Source organism: Pygoscelis adeliae, unplaced genomic scaffold (genome assembly GCF_000699105.1).
Source record: "Pygoscelis adeliae isolate BGI_AS28 unplaced genomic scaffold, ASM69910v1 Scaffold114, whole genome shotgun sequence".
In the NCBI taxonomy this organism is placed as follows: Eukaryota; Metazoa; Chordata; class Aves; order Sphenisciformes; family Spheniscidae; genus Pygoscelis; species Pygoscelis adeliae.
In genome coordinates this window covers 630,633-644,180 of record NW_008824587.1, presented here as the reverse complement: position 1 = coordinate 644,180, position 13,548 = coordinate 630,633, and the positions used below count along the sequence as shown (strand labels likewise).

The 13,548-nt window shown below is 42.6% G+C and overlaps 2 protein-coding genes across 2 annotated transcripts in view; one reads left to right on the top strand and one right to left on the bottom strand.

Moving 5' to 3' along the window:
* Nucleotides 1-2,336: 2,336 nt before the first annotated feature.
* On the top strand, nucleotides 2,337-3,950 carry B3GALT4 (UDP-Gal:betaGlcNAc beta 1,3-galactosyltransferase, polypeptide 4). The gene is made up of 2 exons (XM_009322135.1): nucleotides 2,337-2,342; nucleotides 2,850-3,950. The coding sequence occupies exons 1-2, from the start codon at nucleotides 2,337-2,339 to the stop codon at nucleotides 3,948-3,950; spliced, it is 1,107 nt and encodes a 368-aa protein (XP_009320410.1).
* A 1,622-nt stretch (nucleotides 3,951-5,572) lies between these two features.
* Nucleotides 5,573-13,548, bottom strand: part of PSMD5 (proteasome (prosome, macropain) 26S subunit, non-ATPase, 5) — a 9,207-nt gene continuing 1,231 nt past the window's right edge. The window contains exons 2-10 of the mRNA XM_009322134.1: nucleotides 13,229-13,373; nucleotides 12,525-12,638; nucleotides 11,951-12,079; nucleotides 11,083-11,192; nucleotides 10,492-10,634; nucleotides 9,621-9,812; nucleotides 8,658-8,767; nucleotides 7,885-8,025; nucleotides 5,573-7,394 (exon numbers count right to left, since the gene is read on the bottom strand). Coding sequence (XP_009320409.1) covers nucleotides 7,137-7,394; nucleotides 7,885-8,025; nucleotides 8,658-8,767; nucleotides 9,621-9,812; nucleotides 10,492-10,634; nucleotides 11,083-11,192; nucleotides 11,951-12,079; nucleotides 12,525-12,638; nucleotides 13,229-13,373 — 1,342 coding nt within the window. The 3' untranslated portion in view covers nucleotides 5,573-7,136. The remainder of the gene's footprint in view (nucleotides 7,395-7,884; nucleotides 8,026-8,657; nucleotides 8,768-9,620; nucleotides 9,813-10,491; nucleotides 10,635-11,082; nucleotides 11,193-11,950; nucleotides 12,080-12,524; nucleotides 12,639-13,228; nucleotides 13,374-13,548) is intronic.

The window sequence follows — 13,548 nt, the reverse complement described above, 5'->3', positions numbered from 1 at the left end:
CGAAAGAAATGACTTCAGAAGTACTGCAGGCACCACGCTGGGCGTAATTGCAACAGGGATGATACACATGTGGGTTTTATTATTATTCTAAAAAAGCACAATTGGGAAAGCCAATATTTTTAATGGACGTGGTTTCAAATGCTAGTATTTATTTGCTTATTAAATGGTTTAGCTGGAGCCGGAGCATCTTCAAAGGAGGAATTTTTTTCCCCAGAATGGGTATCGGGGACTATAGTGCCATATTATTATACATAAAAAAATACTTCCTTATTAGCTTTTTATTTCAAAGAACACATTTAACTGACACTTCCCATGCTGACAGCTTGCCAAGCTTCAAAGCACAACTTCTGCAAGGATTACAAGGATTGTGAGGCTGGCCCAGGTGAAGCTGTATCCCAGCTGACACACAAGCTCTGCGAAAGGAGCTTTTCCCGTTTTTGGAGAGCCTAAAGCTGAGGTCTGCATTGGGACACACACGCTGTGTGTGTTTGGGCCATCTTTCAGGGGGGCATGATGCACTTCCAAGCTGTGACCATATTTTGAGGACCTGGTTTCTTCTGTAATTCCAGTCGCTTCCTACAGCAATGCACATTTCCCAATATGTGTGGGAAAGACCTCCACACACTGCCACAGACCCAGGGGCAGGCAGGCGCTGGGAGAGCTGAGGGGCCCCGCCAGAGCTGGGGAATTAACCCTTGGTCACCCCAAGCCAGAATTCAAAACTCTCCTCCATCCCCCTGGGACATTTGGCTGATGCAAGGTCCCAAAAGAATGCTTCAGGGAGGATTGCAATGGTCGGAGCATCACACCCTCAGCCCTCGCAAGGCCCACGGCTAAGGCAAACGGCAGCAATGCTGCATCCTCCTCCCACCCTTTCACCCAAGGATGCGGTAACAGAAACGCACCCTTACCTACAGAAAAAATCTTTTCAAAATTAAAAAAAAAAAAATCACCATCTCTCTGCTCTCACACGGAGGCTGGAGTTCCCACGCTTGGGCCAATGAAGGCTGACACCTCCCGCCACAATTTGCCCATCAAACAGCATCGTTGCCGCTCTCCACCCCCTCCGCCCCTCCCCAGGGGTTGCTGGGGACCCGCAAGCCCCTTTTCCCCCTCGGTGCTCCACAGGCCCCATGGCTTGCAGACCTGCTGCCAAACCCAACTCTCACCCCTGCTGACACCTCCATCCTGTTTGTGGTGTCTTTGGCACTTCCCCCTCCAGCACTTCCAGTCCCCTGCGGCTCCCCAGCCCAGTCAGCTCCAGCACAGCCCCTGGCTGTGCCAACATTAACACGCGGAGGCTCCGGCACAGCCGAGGCCACCGCCGAAGGCAGCAGCCTTGTCCGGGGGTAGATCACCGCAGCTCTTCACCAGGACACGCAACCACCACAAAAGCATAAATCCATATAGTCATCTAAAACCAGAGTGACATTGTGCGGACAGAAAGCAAAGGACCATCCAACACAGCTCGTTAGGGTTCACATCCCTGCTGCAGTAAACGGATGCTGGAGGGACACACCAAAACTTCCCCAGCCTCCTGGCCATGGGCCCTCTGGCTGAGCACCGTCAGCTCCCCCTGCACAGCCCCTTCTTCGTGCCTTGCTCCAAGGGGCCCACTGAAAACACGCCTGGTACTAAAAGATGCCCTGCACTTCCTCAGCTCCAGGAGTGATCAAGAGAGCCAAGCAAGGCGCCTTGCCTGGAGCGGGGTCACAGCTCCTGCAGCTGCAATCCCAGCACAGGGAAAGCCACTTCGTACCCCTCTCCCTGCCCAGTCCGCTCCCTCTGTGCTAGAGACAGCCTGGCCCAGCAGTGCCCACAGCCTTAGGGTGCCCTCCACATCCATGGGTACCCCACAGAAGGCAAATGTAAAAAAAGTTCACGCACCAAACCTCCATCTCAGGAGATGCAGGGTGCTCGGCTCAGGGGTCAACAGCCCTGGAGAGGGGAACCAACATCAAAATGGCACAGCTGTAAAAAACAAACTGTCAAACCTAGCACAGCTTCACAACAGTACCAGAGGACCCCTGTTACCAAGGGAGCCCTAGCAGTTGCTTCACTTTATTTCTCAGAGACCCAACCCCAAGCGTCAGAAATGAATAAGGGAAAGGCTAGAGTTTTGCTTGCTTTGTGTTTTATGCAGCTGCAACACGATCGTCCCCTGGGATCATCTTTCCTCCCCGCAGGCAGGTGAGGTGGAAGCCATAGTCTCTGGGTACTGGGCAGTAACTGGATCCTGCAGACCCAGATGCAGACGCTGCCCCGTAAGCCTCTGCCCGGGAGAAACTGCCTCCGCCGTGAACACAGACCCTGCTGCAGGGAGAACTCCCACCACCATGCAGGTAAGTGCTTCGGCTCGTTGCTCAGCCGCAGCACAGAGGCTGGCACGAGGCTACTCCCTCCGGGACAGCGGGGATAACGGCTTTCCCTTTGGCTTCTTACCCTGCCAGCTTTCAAACAGCCTTGTCAGGCCAAGTACCAGCGGCTCTCCTTTGAGGACACATATTAACATGACAGGTCCTCATCAGCACCTCAGGCCTTCAGTGACAGGTTAAAAACAGTCAGAAAATATTAATAGCGAGTTCTTCCTCAGTATTTCCACACATGGATGCACAGAAAGAAGCCTTCTAAACTACAGCATGGTAATGTCCTTCTCAGCTTGGGAATCTCGCTGTGCCACAAGAAGTAGGGTTGCTTAAGTTTCTAGGAGGAAAAGAGCCTTACACTAATAATACAAAGACAACAATCTAAAAGTCATGATTGTTTTGCATGAATATATTATAAAATGAAGGAAAGCCTTTCTGTTCTAGTAGCAAGAGAATTGAGTGTCCACGTCTTCTCTTCCCCAGCTGACACTCTGCAGGCTCCGGACTCACCAGTGGTGCTTCCTCCTCTTCAATGTCTTGCTTTTCCACGTGCTGCTTTTTGGAGCAGATTTACTGGAGGAATACTTCCTGCGGTCACTACCTCTTTCTTACACTGACGCAAAGACTCTCGAAATCAGGGAGAGGGCCAGCAAGCTAGATATGGATCCCCTAAAGGCCAATCTCTCTTACACTGTCAGCAGTGCAGCAACATGCTCCGATCGAGAGGTATTTTTGCTCATTCTTGTCTGCAGTAGCCCAGAAAACAGGACAAGGCGCAACGTGATCAGGCAGACATGGGGCAACGTGACAGACGCCAGAGGTTATGCTGTCCTTACTCTGTTTGCTTTAGGAAAGCCAGCTTTAGTAACCACCCAGCTGGAAATCAATGAAGAGTCTCAAAAGCACAGAGACATTGTTGAAGGTAGTTTCGTCGATTCTCCCGAGACGCAGACACAGAAGATGCTGATGAGCGTGGAGTGGACAGTGACTTTCTGTCCCCATGCAAGGTACATTCTTAAAACAGATGAAGACGTGTTTGTCAGTATTCCAAGTCTGGCTGGATACTTGCTTAGCTTAACACAGCTAGAGGACATTTACATTGGGAGGGTCATTCATCAAGGAGTGCCTGACAGAGACCCCGAAAGCCCTGGCTTCGTTCCCATCCATCAATACTCGGACGAGTTTTACCCAGATTACTGCGATGGGAGCGCTTTTGTCATGTCCCAGGACGTCGCTCGCAAGGTGTACGTGGCCACCAAGGAGGTGCCTATCTCAGTGCCCCCCGATATCTTTGTCGGAATCTGTGCTAAAAAAGCTGGCATCACTCCCATTCACAGCTCTCGATTTTCTGGGGAGAAGCACATCAGCTATAATCGATGCTGCTATAAATTCATTTTCACCTCTTCCAACATGAAAGAGGATGAGTTATTTGAAGACTGGAAGGAAACAAGCGATGGGAAAGATTGCTCATTACTGGAAACTTATTACGGTCTGGTGTCTTGCAAGGTTTTGACCTATATTGATAAGTTCAAACAGTTTAATTTAGATAGAATTAAAAATGAGGTTCTTCATTTTGTCAATTAAGGTTTAGCTTTTGCAAAGAAAGTCTGAATTTTCTTTTACCAGCTGTTTTATCCTGTTAACATTCAGCAATAACGATCTCCTCTCAAAGGTAGCTCTCTTCCCTCCAACAGCAAATGAATTCTCAATGCTATAGTGTGTTACAGCAGCAAGAGAACTGGCTCTACTCTAGCTACGTAAGTACCTACAAGTGCATGCATACAAGTGAAAAAAAGTATTCCAAGAAACTTTGTCTCTATCGAGTCTTTTCCAGACTTTTTAAGTCCTCTAACTTATGCCAAAACTCTTCTGCATTTTCTGAGTGAGGCATCACTTACTTCCAAAGTATTTTGTAACAAAGGGGAATCCTTCCGTCCACAAAAGGGAGCTACTTCTGAGCAGCCTGTTTTACCGAACAGCTTAGAGTGGGAGCAGACGTTGGACCATCGTGGGAATGGCTTAGCCAACAGCCCGGGGAGATGCTAGGCAAGAAATGTAACTTACATGTTAAAGAATCTTGTATTTCTGTCAGTCATGGCATCAGAGGAACACGGACACAAGCAGCTCAATGCCATAACACTGTGCTGGAGAACAGCATCAGCAGTGAAGTCAGAACAAATTCACCGACATACTGGTAACACCAACCTTATTCAAAATGTGAAAATTCCCCAAATTAGGAACCAGCCACAGAACACAACCCCACCCACGCCTGCATCCTCCAGATTAACTCTTCCGTACCAGCTCTTTCAGCAGTAGAAAGACTAGCTGGACAGATTGTTCTACAACTGTGACGGACACACATGGGGAGAGACACACGCACCTTCGAGGGCACCATCTACTCTTCCCGCTGTGACTGAAGGAATTGGAGGTGTGCTCCGAAGGATCCACAGTTCTTCAGTACCAAGTTATGCTGCTTGTTAACCAGGGTCAAGTGATGAGCTGTGGGTTTTTGGTTTGGTTTTGTTTTTTTTTTTTAAACCAAGTTCATCAAGTTTAGCATGTTACCTCAATTCTCATCCTCCATCATTCCATTTCTGGTTTTTCCTCAATTATCTCCACCTGTTACTTTACAGGGGGAGGACGGGGACAACACGCTTAAATTTTTCCATTGTATGTAAGATACACCAGCAGCAACACGTAAACCATACGGCAATATACAGTACAGATGAGTACAGAACTACATGGGAATAATAAGGGGTAAGTGTCTGATCAATTAATCAGAACGTTGAGCTCAAAGCTCAACAAAATAAACCGTATGTGCATATATAAAAAATCCCTTTGTCTGGCATCTCTGTGTATTCTAAAATATTGTATTTGGCAAATGTACCATGCAAAGCAGATGCTAAAGACTTAGAACACAGAGTAGCCTTCAAAAGCAACAGCTGAAAACACATACGGAAGAGATTCATGAATTGCAGAAAAGGTTTATATATTGATTTCTTTTACTGAGATTTTCATATACAGCTCAGAGAGCTACCAGCGCACAAAGCCACCTAAAATAACAAAGCTGAACTGTCCAGTACAAGCGCAAACCAAGGACTTCTATACTCTTTTTTGGTTTCCTTTTTAGTGCTTTCATGTTTTTTCTGGATGCAGGATTCATGAAGCTTCTGTGCTCTCTCCGTTCACAAATGAGACAGTGCACTGCATTTCTCACTAGCAGTTGTTTATTATACACATCTAGGATGAAAGCGTCAGCAGTAGTGTAATGTTGGATGACAACTTTTGTACATATTAGATAAGCAACAAGGCAGATCACCTGCATTCAGATAGCTTATTAAACATTAAGGGATCTTCCCCAACTACCCTGCTCCTCTGAGTCCACTTTGACTCCTTGCCAGCAATTTTTGGCAGGCAATACCATCACCTCTGCTGCAGCTCAAAGCTACTACAAGCAAGAAAATAGTTACTGCGTGACCAGATCATCCTGCTTCACTTGGCAGAGTGGGGACACGGGGCGAGTACTTTCCATAGAGGTATACCTGACTTGACACACTACTAAAATAAGCCCCAAAGTAGTAATTTCATGTTTTATTATGCTCCTCCCAGCCACTCCTCAGGTTTGTTCCTTATGTCCTCAACAAAAATAGTATAAACCTTTTGTATGAAGAACATTGTGGTCTCTGTTTTATGGACAAAGACACAGCACGTGTCACTAGAGTGTCCAACTAGTCTTGCATCTCATCCGCAGCTAGCTGACCGTCTTCAGAGGAAGATACACAACTTTGTAAGGTACTACATTTCCATAGTCTTAATTCAGTTCATGCCCTTAAACATGAAAGCTTTACCTTCTTACCCCTTTTATTCCAACTCAGGCAACTAAAAATCATACATTTTTTTAAATAACACTTAAAATTAAAAAAATTTATCTCTGTTAAAAAATAGTGTAAACAATTTAAGATTTGGTTCTGAAGTAGACTTGTAGTGCTATAGCTCATGCTCCTTTTGAGCAAGTAAACTGAGCTGCCATACAAAGTCGCAGTCAAGGGAGACAAAGCTCCCAATTTCGTTTTATACACTAGAGCTAGCATTCATTTGTTTCTAAAAGGGCTAAAAGCTTTTTTTCATCCTCAGCATAAAATGTAAACAATATTTAAGATTATTTATTCAAGCAAGACTTACATCCAGCAAGTTGAAAATAGAAGAGAATCCAGTTCGTACTCCCTCATGTGGACAGAATGTTACTAGCTTATTCTTACCAACAGGGTTTCTGACAGAATACGACTGGCTAAAAGAGTATGTGCCAAGCAAGTGCCAACTTTGGCAGATATAAAAAAAAATAAAAAGAGAGAAACTATGGCAGCATCTGAGGTTACAAGCCTCGAGGTGTTTTGGTGTTTGTTTTTTTAATTGAACTGTGATCTACTGAGAAAACACGATGGGAACACCAAACCCAAAACAGTTTAACTAAACACTGATAATTTCTGCAAAGTAAAACGCAGTCAGCAGTTGATAGAGTGCTTACCTTGGTTACTCGTCTCACGACAGTACACAGAGAACTTCTGCCATGACATTCTATGGGAAATTATGCTGTGCCCTATAGATTTTGATTTGCTCTCATGACTCTCATTTCAAATAGTCAAAGTGCTTCACACTCCTTTAAAGAGACAATTTTAAGAGACTCCAGTGTGGGGAGTCTTTACACCTTGTATCTTAACACCCATTTCAGTAACGTGGCTTGCGAGAAGGGGAACCAAGACACCAGTGACATTATTCTGCTCCTTCCACGGCTGTAGTAGAAACTGCCTTGACATAATAAGGGCCTTCACGCAAGTAAGCCCTAAGCCTCAGGTAATACTGATTCCCAAAGATTTCCGCAATTGTTTTAGAGTTTACAAGGGCCTTAACCAGTTCATATTTGGCATCCTTCGAAGCTTTGTCAGGCTCCACAGATCTGTCTACAATGTACTCCACAAACCCTGGACTGTCAAGCATCAACTTCTGGGCCCACGGTTGATTTGCAATAGCCTGAACAGGAAGACAGAAAGAGGGGAGAGAGGGAAAGACCTCATTTTAAAAACCAAAAAAACAGTAGGCTGTTACGCAAATAGCCAAGGAACAGAAAAAGTGAAATGGGATATTCATTCTACACAGTACCTACACAACCACCACTCAAATCAAGCAGCAGGATTTAACACTGGAAAACAAGTACAGCTCAGTGCTTATCTTTAAAGTTTTAAGTGAATTATCACAGCAGTGCCTCTGATATCGAAGCAGCACCCTAGAGCTTAGCTGTTGCTAAGCCCCCCCCCCAATTTATAAGAAAATAAGCATGACAGACATGACATGTCTGCTGCATTACTTAAATGGTGAATGCAAGTGGAGCACAATGAAAAAGGCCTTATTTCTGACCACTTCGGGGCTTCAATAAGAAGTTTGTGGCATTCACTTAAAAAAAATCTGAGACTGAATGGCAAAACAATTCACTACCTGATCTTTAAAAACAAAAACCACTTACAGTAAATACCCGTAAAGCCCCACAGTGGAGATCAGGGAATGGCTGAGTACTGATGCTCCTGAAGAGTTCCAACGGCTGGCTAGACAAGGATGTGAACCATGATTCAGTCATTCTTAAAAGGTCTTCTGTCTGCTGCTCTGGCTACACGCATCACGTACAAAAATGAGAGAGTTTGATTAAGATTATGAAAAGCTTCCAAGTTTTGAGTATATGTTCAATAGCTAAGGAAACCACCATCAGATTAAACTGAAATAGTTTAAATTTTCAACTTATTTTCATGAATGAAGAAATGGCCTTCTATATTTCATTTAGCTTGGAGGACAGATTTAAATAAATTGATTTTGATACACGAGATAAGTGCTTTGCTGGAGCGCAGTCCTGCAAGACAAATGAAAATGGCTTACTCACTCATTTAGAACTACACTATTGAAACCAGATCACTGGATCTAAAGAACATACACAAGGATTAGAGCAGTTTGCCACCATCCCTTTAAAGCACAAGAATATTCAACTGTTTACTCTCATTCCCTTGCCAATGCTGTCTTCATGTTTTATGGACACATTTCAGAACACCTGGCTTCTTAAAAACCTCAAACTTTAAGCAAACAAATAAATCAGGGCATTTCAAAACAGTGAAGTTAATGACTCGGAATACTAGAAAGCTACCGCTTCTACCTAAACTGCAGAAGGTCTTCACACAGTTAGTCAGATGCACAATAATTTCATTCTTGTAGATTTATAAAAAAAGACAACAAACCAAAGCACAAACTTACAGACAAGTAAAGAAGAGATGAAATTGCATCCAAGCATCGAAGTCGTAACTCTGTTGGGGCATTCTTTGCCTGGTGCCCTATTCTGTTTAACAGATTTTTAAATCTACTTCCTTTGAAAATAAAAACAAAGTGTTTTTAATTAATTCGGATAGACCTCTACAGGAGTAGAACGTTACCTGTCAGTCACATTATACTACATTAACTGGTAGAAAGTGTTGTACATTAAACCTGAGAAAGGCACCTTCTTGATCTACTATAATAAAAGCAGTGCAAGATTCTCTTTGCTTCATATGGATCGAAGAGAGACAAATCCAAAGCTTTTATGTTAGTTCTCCAGACTACCCAAACATTTCCAAAAAGGAAGTTATCTGTCACAGATAATTGAGTTACCTTGGGAAGTGAGTTGTCTTGGGAAGCGTGGACCCTAGTACACTTGTAATTAGAAATCTTCAGTCCCATTCTACAATGCACCAATTGCTATGTGCTAATACAGACTTTCACTTGAAAAGCGAAGTTCAGACTAACAGCAGGAAGCCTAGCACCTATTTTGAATCCTCTGAACAGTTTTGTATTAAGAGAAACAATGAAGTCTTTACAGAAAGCATCATTACATAATAGTTAATATTTTTTAATCCTGGTGAGAAGGTCGTGACATTAGTAGAAACAGAGTAATCTAAAATAACACAACTACTGACGATTCATATGATGCAGCTCACTAGGAAAGAATAATTTGAATCACACTTATGATACCAGAATTCTAGCTGCCAGGCATTTCATACTGCCATGTCTGGCAACACAGTTAAAAAACCTTATCTGCTACAGCACAGCTATTCAGACACCCTTGATTATTAGATAAATAAATACATTTTTCAATTCCTTTCTCTATTAGACCAAACCAATTCACTCTTGTATATTCTAACATACTGAGAAAGTTTTATTAAAGAAAAAAAAAATTATACTAACTAGTTTTCTGTAAAACCTGTTTGCCTTCCACATTTGATCCCAGGATTCCTAGCGTGTCCACAGCCACTCCAATCATGGTCGGATCATGACTTTCTGCCATTTCAAAGACTTTTTCCATAAAGACAGGGTATCGTTCACAGATCTGCTGTGGACTGTCTACAACAGCCAGATTTCCAAAAAATTTAACAAATCCTGAGAGAACAAGACAAAAAAGAGCATTCAGAGTGGGGGAACAATAACTTTAGCAATATCAAAATTAAGCATACATTAACGTAAGATTATTTCACTACTAAATTAGTGTTATTAAGTCTGAACGCTGTTTGTGAAAGGCATCAGAGTAAGGACAGAACTAAGGAACAAGCCAGTATTTTGGAAGTTACTTAATTCACAACGTAACAGCTGTCGTCTTGAATTCATTAAAAAAGGCTCCAGTAACACAAACTTCAAACGTATAGTACAGTCTCTCCAGATCTTACCTGTACTACCACTGTTAATGAGTAATATCAAGTCTGAACGCTGTTTGTGAAAGGCATCAGAGTAAGGACAGAACTAAGGAACAAGCCAGTATTTTGGAAGTTACTTAATTCACAACGTAACAGCTGTCGTCTTGAATTCATTAAAAAAGGCTCCAGTAACACAAACTTCAAACGTATAGTACAGTCTCTCCAGATCTTACCTGTATTACCACTGTTAATGAGTAATATTATGTGTTAAACTGTCCTTCAGCATTTTTTGTATATATCCAACATGCACGTTCTAACATTCGAAAATTCACATGAGCTTTCAAAACAGAGGCTTAATGGTCCTCTCAATTCAACTCATCAATAAAAGCAAGCAGTAAACACTGGAAACAAGAAATGCATGATGTAACCTGGTAAGTAGAAGCCTGAGAAAGGATCAGACTCTGCACCAACGATGATGTTCGAAATTTTATCGATAATTCCTTGTTGAGCAAGATACTGACGCCCATGTGGAGTATGGGCCAGTGAGGTCACCATCTCTATACAAGTAGCTCTGTAACAGACAAACAGTTATTTTGGCCTATTTCAGCGAGTTTTTGAAATACTTGATGATTAAGAGTAAACAGGTTTTCTACCCTTAAGACAAAATCCAAACAAACAAAAAACCAAAAACCAAACTACCCCAACTGTCCAACACTCCTCCCTGCTCACTCAGCTATCTTACTTCAGGTGTATAGCTGGAAAGAATTCTAAAGTGTTTATATTGTAGCCCAGCATTACAATTATCATAGCATACTGGGAAAACTTCATCTTCATTCTCAAATTTAAGTATACAGTATTTTACACTTGAGGCTGTTTAATAAGAGGCAGATAAAGTGTTTTCCTGAAAAGGGGTTCATGAGAAACACACACAAATATGTTTAAAGAGTGTTATTTTAAGACTGAACATCAGAGTTTTAACAATGGGAGAAATCTCATTGGCAGACTCACTACCAACATACCTGACCAACACATCATCTCCAGTCAGCTCTCCAATTAACTCTGATATTAATCCACTGTTTGCACAGTAATTGAGCGAATCTGCTGACACCGAAGAAATCTCAACAATTAACTGAATAAAAGCACAGGAAAAAAAAAAAGGATGGTTTATAAAAACATTATAATGATAACAATTCAAGTAATGGCCAAATGCGTCTTATAATGCTGACCAACCCTATATATATTAAATATAGAATTTCATGATGTTTTCACAAATTAACTTGTTTGCCTGAAACGAGTTCATAAGGAGTTCCAAGTTTACAGCACATGCCTTTGATTTCTATTCACAGTCATCTTTTCTTCAGAGGATCATCACTGCTATCCCCATTAAGCTTTACAATGGCTAAATTGTATTATTCCTCCTTTGCCATAAATATCTAGACTGACATACTTGGAATCTCTCTCTCGGTCTCTTCCCCCCTCCAGAAGTTTCAATAGCACTTCACATCCGAAGATTAAGAGACCAGAGCAGCTATTTTACTTTTACTTTCAGAGAAGCAAACATTTTATTGTATCTTTAGTAACCCTGTGTAGCCCTTCCAATGCCCTAGGCACCACAAGTTAGAAAATAAAAGATGTAAACAGTACTTCACACTTTTGTACCATAAACTGAGAAAGAGAAGTTATGACATTATTTAAGGGCCAACACTGCTGTACTCTTCCTACTCCTTTCTAGTCTTGACAAAATGTAGTCATGAAGAGAAGTTTGTATAGCAGTGATGAATACTAATTCAAAAGCAAGCCATAAAATCCAGATTGTAATTCAGAACTACAGTCCAAGAGAACTGCAGTATCACGTCATTCAAATGCTAACATTGATCACATCCCTACCTCATATACTCTGTATCGAACAACATCATTTGTTGCCATGACATTTTTCAAGTCACTCAACAAACTGCTCACAAATAAAGCCTCTAAGCCATCTTGCGTCTGTGCTATTCTTGAGAGAGATTTGATGGCCTGGAAGCAAAAACAGGAGCTTATTATTAAAAACAAACAAAACCACAATGAGGAGAAAATCCAAGACAATCAGACTTGGTTTCAATATTCTTTACTAACATATTAAATCAAGTTATACATCTAAAATTTTAATTGTGATTCACTTTTCATTGATGAGAGCTAGTTATGGTTACTGTGATCCAAGTCTCTGGCATCAAATTCATTCTATGAGTTCACTTTGGCACCAATAGCTACTGGAAGACAACAGTTCTAGGTAAATTTTCTACCACATCTAAGTAACTTCTGGGCTTAAGGCACCTACATACTTATAACATCTTTCAAGCAACGTAAGCTCTCTTTTCTTCAAAGAAGAGCAGAGGCTGTCATCTCAGACACAGTAGAAAAGGTGTTCTGTGCAATGTCTACATCAGTTTGTAGAGGAAGAAAAGAAGACAGCAACGCTTACCTCTTTAGCCACTGCTATTTTCTCTCCACCGATGCAATTTATTATTTGCTGTAATAGTTCAGGACTGCTGAGAATTTCTGTAATAGCATCTGAATTTTCAACAATCCTCCCAACCTAAAAACATAGTTAAATAATTATAGAAAATAATATTAAAACGAAGTTTTTCCACTATAAGGACATTCAAGTACTGGAACAGCTACCCAGACTGACAGAATCACCATTTTTGGAGATATTCAAAACTCAATTGGACAATACCCTGAGCAGCCTGCTGCAAGCTGGCCCCGCTTTGAGCTGGGGGCTGGACCTGAAACCTCCAGAATTCCACTCCAAACTACAGCCTATTCCTCTTCAGTGTTTCCACGATACTGTTCAAAGTATCCTGAATATCAAAATGCTGCTGCACTTAATTCTTATGGCACCCGCTGTCAGTGCTGGCTCAGAAAGCTTTATCCAGAACATGTGACAGAAGATTCATTTACAAGTTACTTCTGTCAAGACATAGTTTTATACATTATATACCAACACATCGCACAGTATTTATCCAAAATTGCACGAGCATGTAAGAGCACAATTCCTGCAAATAACGCTTGATGTAGTGCTTTTGTCACAAATCACTGACATGAAACAACAGTAACAGATTAGGCCTAACCCAGCCTGGCTCAAGACGGAGCTCTGGCCCCTCCTCCTGGAGGAAAACCCTGTACCTGAGATATGGTGAGGATTTTCACGGAGTCATCGGGGTGGAAAAGCCCTTTCTGAAGCTCTTCTCTGAGGTTCTGGATCACATAGACCGGGTCCAGGGCCTGCAGGAGCCTCTCCAGGATGGAAACGCAGGCAGACACCTGCTCCCTGAGCGGGACAGAGGGAAAAACAAGCCTTTCAGGAGGGGGACGCCGCCGGGTGCTCCCAGATCCTCAGCTGTGCCAGCCCCCGCCCCGAAGGAGGGCAGGGAAGGAGACGGGGCGGCAGCAGGAGCCACCCCGCTCCGGGGGAAAGGGAGAGAGGAGGCGGCGGGGCCGTGCCA